This window comes from Fukomys damarensis, unplaced genomic scaffold (genome assembly GCF_012274545.1).
Source record: "Fukomys damarensis isolate Sample0158 unplaced genomic scaffold, DMR_v1.0_HiC HiC_scaffold_17, whole genome shotgun sequence".
In the NCBI taxonomy this organism is placed as follows: Eukaryota; Metazoa; Chordata; class Mammalia; order Rodentia; family Bathyergidae; genus Fukomys; species Fukomys damarensis.
In genome coordinates this window covers 34,340,179-34,347,006 of record NW_022900929.1, presented here as the reverse complement: position 1 = coordinate 34,347,006, position 6,828 = coordinate 34,340,179, and the positions used below count along the sequence as shown (strand labels likewise).

At 45.1% G+C, this 6,828-nt stretch overlaps 1 protein-coding gene across 1 annotated transcript in view; it reads right to left on the bottom strand.

The window, feature by feature from the left end:
- Ehd4 (EH domain containing 4) overlaps positions 1 to 6,828 on the bottom strand; it is a gene marked incomplete at its 5' end in the record, with an annotated part of 79,302 nt that extends 72,474 nt beyond the window's left edge. The window contains one exon of the mRNA XM_010625046.3: positions 6,755 to 6,828. Within this exon, the coding sequence (XP_010623348.3) occupies positions 6,755 to 6,828 (74 nt within the window). The remainder of the gene's footprint in view (positions 1 to 6,754) is intronic.

Sequence of the window (6,828 nt, the reverse complement as noted above, 5' to 3'; positions counted from 1 at the left end):
AAAAAAAAAAAAAAAAAAAAAAAAAAACGTCAGTGGACAGCGCTTAGAACAGGTGGCAAGTTCACCCACATTAGCCTCTCTTTTTGGGTTGAGGTTTACCCTCTTTGGCCTTCACAGTCCAACTGGCATTATTCCATTGAACCTTCAGATATTAGAGATCTCAAATGTTTCCTGGAAGCATTTGCTTAAGAACCACTTTCAGAGAGCCTCCCTCGAAGAGGGTACCCTGCCATCCCTTTCCATCCACTTTCAGCTCGACTCATTCTCATCTTTACCCAAACCCTTGGGAGGCCTGTAACCAGGGCTACTTCCTCACTCCAGTGCCCAGCTGCTGAGGATTTGGTCTGATGCCTGGTCTCCCACTCAGTCCTCACCACACCATCCTCTGGCTTCCATCATGGCTGCTTCCTGATAAGACTCTTGTCAAGGTCACCCTGACTCCTGGATGGCAAAGCCGCTGGCTCTGTTTCAACCCTTTTCCCAGAAGCGCCCGATGCTGCTGATCACCAGTCTCTCCCTGGATTTTGTCGGGTCATCTGCTGTTTTGTCTGTCCAGCATCCTGAGAGCCACTTTCCCCTATTCTTAGTCCAGGGGCTGGGGGACTAGCTACTCTCCTCCAGGGCTTCAAACCTTGCATCTAGGGATTAGCTCAGAGATGAGCATATGGTCATATTGAACAATGAGACTCCAACCTGAGAGTTTCACTAAAATTGTCGGGAAAAAGCTTTTATTCCCACTGGGGCTGAGGAGCTGACAGAAAGTGGATCTGGAACTGGAGATGAGCACATGCCCACTAAAGGGATGAATTCCTGAGCCAACAGGGCAAGGCAACAGAGCAACGATATGGCCCAAATGGCATCACTTGGAACCCTGGACGTGCGAGAAGCCAACATATTCTGATCAGTTTCATGAAAAAAAAAAGTTCCTTTCACTTTAGCCATTTTCAGTTGGATTTCTGTCCCTTATGACCTGAAGAGCCCTATGGGACCTCTGGGTCCCACCCTACCCAAGCATTATCCCACCTCTCTGGCGACTTTCCCCCTAGTGTTCCCATAGACTCTTCTTCCACTCACCTTCAAACACTAGTGTTCCTTAGAGTCCTGTCCAAGGCTTCTACTGCCTAGACATCTGCCACTGATGGCCACACTTGCAAGTGAGTACATTCCCAGGCTCCCCTGTGCTCCAGACCCACAGCTGAGCCCTCAAGGACAGCTCTGCCTTGATATCCACTTAAACACAGCAGAGTCTCATCCTTAGGCCCCCATCTTCCTCTTCATGGGTCCTCATCTCCTGCATGGCTCTACCTGCCAGTTACCCCAGAAAACTTGGTTTTCACTGGGCAGCTATTTCTGGTTCATTCCTCAGAGCTCAGCTCTAAGGATGAGTCCTCAGGGGGCCTTTTCCAGTCCCAACCCTGAACAGGGTATTCCTCCTATGCCCCCAGCCCAGCCTCTTCCACATTCTCATGAACCTAGGTTCTGTAACAGCTGTGCCAATCTCTAAAATTAGTATTACTGGAATAAATGAACACTAGAGTCTGTAAACACAATCTTATATTGTAAATTATACATCTAGTCTATTCATCTGAAAAATTAAATATCTCAATATTTCAGAGATAGTATTGTATTTGGTACAGGAACACTATGACTTTCCAGAGCTCCTGCGTCTGAATGAAGAGAACCACCAGATTTAGCCCTCTGTTTTTCTGTTATGGGATTTTTGTTTTTAAAAGCATATGTACTGGTTGGCCAGGTGTGGCGGATCATGTCTGCAATCCCAGCACTTAGGAGGCTGAGGCAAGAGAATTTCTATGAGTTCAAGGCCAGCCTGGGCTACATAGTGAGACCCTATAGCTCCCACCAAGAAACCCCAAATAATCCCCAAAATGTATGTATCCAGAGGTTTATTAAGGGAATGAAATCACGCTTTGTGCCTACCTAGCATCCATTTGCTCCCTTTTCTGAAAAGTAAGACATCACCTGTTTCCAATTGTCTGATACTTTTTGTATTCTACATCATGTCTTCAGCCTTACCAGAGGGTTCTTTGATCCTAGCTGCAAATTCTTTCTATCCAGTGTACCCCTATCTTCCCTACCCTCACCTGTGGCAGGCCCTGGGCGCTCTCCTCCTCCTCCCCACCCCCTTTCTCCAGGTTTTAACCTCTCCTAGTACAGGGCTGGGCTCCCTTCTACCTTCAATGGAAGTTTTACTTTGATTGTTTCTTGGTGCTAGAGTTCGAACTCAGGACCTTGGGCTTTCGAGGCAGCAGGTAGTGGAACCACTGAGCTAACTCCCTGGCCCAGGAAGGTTTACTTTGAAAGAAAAGAAGGAAGCAAAATAACAGCCAAATAGTTTCTTTCTGCTTTCTGTTAATATCGTAGCAGGAACCCAAGCAGTGGGTTCACTTCCCAATTCTCAGTCTTGTTCCAGTCTTGCCTTAAAAGGCCCTGCTACCATGCGAGGCACCGCTGGCCTCTCAGCCTACTCTAGATTCTTGACCCTCTGTATTGTCCATAAGCCTCATTTGTATTTTCCATGCAGGTCTTTTCCCCTTTTCTTACATTACTATATTTAAATGTTAATACTTGGAGTTCTGAAACATAATTATGCAATCAAGCATTTTATAAGAAAATATTTATCCTACCTCAATCTAACCAAGCTATGAATACTGAACATGTTCACACACAGACAAACACAGGGGTAAACCATACAGAACTACTTGGTGCCTAGTTGTACTCCCTCCCCCCACTTTACCTTTTAGTTCCTGTACCTCCGTTCTACTTTCCTTTTTCTCTCTGACATCCATTTTTTCTTTTTAAATCATTGCACATAGATGCGGAAATTATTTGACTGGCCATACTGTAGAATTATGGAAATTAAATAAATAATAGGCTGCCTAGTGTTCTTCTACCTGAGGTAGAAGAAATAAAGATAGATAGAAAGGAGACAAGAAAAATCATAATTTTAAAATTGTACTTTTACAACAACAACTGCAGGGCACAAAGTTACCCATGACTTACCCGAGATTACCTGTATCTGTACTCCCCAGGCTTGTCTGTTTTTTCTTCCAGGCCTATCATGCCTAAATTCCTAAGGTAAAGGGCAGTGACCCGACCTTAAGATGAAGAAACAAGATTCAAAGGTCCAAAAATTGTTTTTAAGCCAAACATCTTAGGTCACTTACCTTTTTTTTTTTTTTTTGAGACAGGGTCTCACTGTGTAGTTGAGACTGACCTGGAACTCACTATGTAGCCCAGGCTGGTCTCAAACTCACAGCGATCCTCCTGCCTCAGCCTCCTGGAGTGCTGGGATTACAGGCGTGCACCACTATGCCCAACTTGGTCACCTATCCTAAAGGGTACCTCCAACAATACAAACATATCCCCAACCCCAGACCACAGGGTGCCTCACACCAGCACCACATTACATTGTTTACTGCACTAGCACAGTAAATTTTGAAACAGAATATGTAAGTCCTCCAAACTGTTCTTTTTCAAGACTGTTCCGGAATCCTGAATCAGTTTTTTGAGGGGGGAAAAAAAAAAAAAGAAACCAGGAAAGCTAGAATTTTGATAGACATCTGTAGAGGCAGGCATGGTGGCACATGCCTGTAGTATCAGCACTCCAGGAAACCAAGGCAGGAGGAGTACAAGTCTGACTTGTAATTTGAACAATTTAGTGATCCTGCTCAAAATAAAAAATTTAAAAAGGGCTGGGATGGAAAAAAAAAAGGTGGGGTGCCGCTGGGGCTGGAGCTCAATGCAAAAGCCCTGGGTTCAATCCTTGAACCTATCAAATCTGTAAACCAATGTGGAAGGTGTTTCCACTATAAAATGTCTTCTGATCCATGGACACAGGATGATTTTTCATTTACTATGAATTTCTTTCAACAATGTTTCTTAGTGTTGAATGAAGAAGTCTTACATTTCTTTTGTTAAATTTATTTTTAGGTATTTTATTCTTTTAGATGCTATTGTAAATGGAGTTATCTTGTTAATTTCTCTTTGGGATTGTTCATTGGCAATATGTAAAAATGCAACTGATTTTTGTATACTCATCTTGTATCCTGCAACACCGCCAAATGTGTTTTTTCCGATAGGTTCTTGTTTGTTTTGGAGAATCCCCTCATTAGCATTTTCTTTATATAAGATTGCATCATCAGCAAAGAGTTTTACTTTTTTTCTAATTTGGATGCATTTTTTAAAAATTCTATTTGCGGGCTAGGGATTTAGCTCAGTGGTTCCGCCGCCTACAAGCAAGCAAGCACAAGGACCCAAGTTTGATCCCCAGTACCAAAAAAAAAAAAAATCTATTTGCCTAATGGCCCCGGGTCCCTGCCCTTTTAAAACCTACATAATTTCTTGAGCAGTGTCCCTCTTTTTTCCTCATTAGAATAAATACTCTAGGGGGCAGAGGATAGGGCATAGTAGGTAGGAGGAAGCGAGAAAGTAGGGCTCTTAAAAGCCAGAAGTTGCAATGTGTAATTTAAACTGATTTCAGTTGGGTCTCACCACTCTCAGTGGGAATATCTTTCCTCATAGCTCCCGGACTCAGAGATTTTTCTGGAGGAAATCTCTGAAATCGTCTTTCTTGAGGTAGGGGCGCACCCTAGGTGAGCCTACACACACCCCTCCTTGGCTTTACAAAGTCTAGGATGACGCAGTCACTTTCCCCAGCACCCGTCTCTTCTTCCCTGAAAGTCAGGGGTGGGCTGGCCACCAGTTCTTATCACTCATCCTATCTAATGGGAAATAAAACAGGGCCTTCAGCCATTTGTGTTTACTGCAAAGACACTGACAGATATCTCCACCACCTCAAGCCTTCTTCTGGACCAGTGCTATGATTCGCAGGAGGGCCCACTCACCTGCTCCACTTGTCACCAATGGCTTTGCTGAGTGGCTTTGCAAATAGTTCCCTCCCCTGCTAGTGCAGGACCTGTGTTGTCAGTGACCTCTTGAGATATGCAGGGAACTACGTGGATAAGAATCTGTGACTGCTGGAGGCACCCTGCCACTCCCAGGCAAACATGGGCTAAGCAGGCTCTAACTAAGCCAGGGCTCCAGGATGGCTGGCACCCTGCTCTCCACTCCAAGGGCCCAAATCTTCAGGACAGCTGCCCTTTCATTTGGGACTTTTCTCCCAGGGACTAATCACTTCTGTTTCCTGTCTACACAAACTTTCTTTGCACCCTTGGGGGTATAAATGGTTTCAGCACCCACTGATAAGTGGTCAATTTGGATCAGTCACCAGGAATCAAACCTTAGGGCTCATCTTAAAACTACGTTTAGTGACTCCACAAAACTTTTCCCCAAACAATAGAATAGAGAAGAGTGAGGGGGAAAAAAAAAAGATTGCTATGAGTTGAACTGTGTTCTTCTATCTTGGGCTACATATGGACAGAGAAGGCCAAACTGACCCCAGGCTGTCACAGCTTCCAGGAGGGACTCCCTAATTACACACAGACAGAAGGAGGCCTTCCCGGCAAAGAAAGCAAGAGGAAGTGCCCCGGGTGCTGCAAACATGTCATCTCTAAATTATAACGATGCATGTTCTTATTTATTGTATGCTTAAAATCTCCACCCACTCTTGTACCATTTAGTTGTAAGGCTTTATATTATCCCAGTACTAAAAACTGGTATTTTTGAGGAGACAGTTATGGCAATGTAGCTACAGTTCATTTTCGAGTGTCCTTGGTGATGTGTTTGATGCTATTTTCAGCTTATTAATAGTAGCCAAATAAGACAATTTTAGAGCGTTTTCTTTGGTCTTCCTTCACATTCAACATTCTGTCTAGCATTACATTTCAGTACACAGTATATCTGCTTTGCTAAATTCATCCACAGTGTATCTACAGGCCTGGATTTAACATATTTCCTTCAGTGACAACTACTGCACTCTATTTGCAGGAACTATTTAGGTCACTGGAATGAAGAAAAAAAGAGGTCACTACTTAACAGAAATGGCATGTATCCAAATATAGAGGCAGATTTCTGAACACCTGTTGAACATCAGATGACCAAGAAACTGTTAGAATTTTCAAAACCCCACACCCAAATCTTAAATGGTCAGTGCTTTGTTTCAACCGATAAGGGGTCATAACCCAGAAAACCAGGTCTCCTTATCAAAGGAAGAGAGCTTTAATACCATGGCTGCTTTAAAATAAACAGCTTGTTTAAAAAAAAAATCCATGTAAATTATTTCTCATCAAAAGTCACTTCAGAGAAAGCTATATGATTTGAGCCGCAGGGTGAGTAAAGTAATTGCTTCCGGGGACACAGCCACGACGAATATTTTCAGCTGTCAAGGGTGAGGGAGGAGGAAATGAAAGAATTGGAAACTAACAAATAGTAACACGACACTCCCCTTAGTTCCACAGGCTGGTGTGGCTGCACTCTGCTAACTTCCTAGGAACGGATGGTAAAGACGGAGCTGTGGACGAGGTGGACACTGGGGAGGTGGCACCGACCTCAGGGCAGGGAGCTGGAGCGACGCCCTCTACTTGCACTCATTCATTCATCCCGCCGCGTTCACCCCAGCCCCCTCCAGTCCTAGGCACCGCCCCTCTCCAGGAGACGCTGATGACATCCTCGCTGTCCCCCTTCCAGGGCCCAGGACAGTGTGGGGGACAGCGGCCAGGAGAGGGGCCTCGGAGACGCCAGCCGAGGGGCTAACCCGAGTGGGGCTGGCCGGCCAGGCTAAGAGGCCGCGCCCGGGGAGCCCGGAGGACGCGGTGGGAGGCGGGTGCTTCCGTACCTGATGAAGGTGGTCTTCCCGGTGCTGTACTGGCCCACCAGCAGGATCATGGGCTTGTTTTCGAAGTCGGCGTC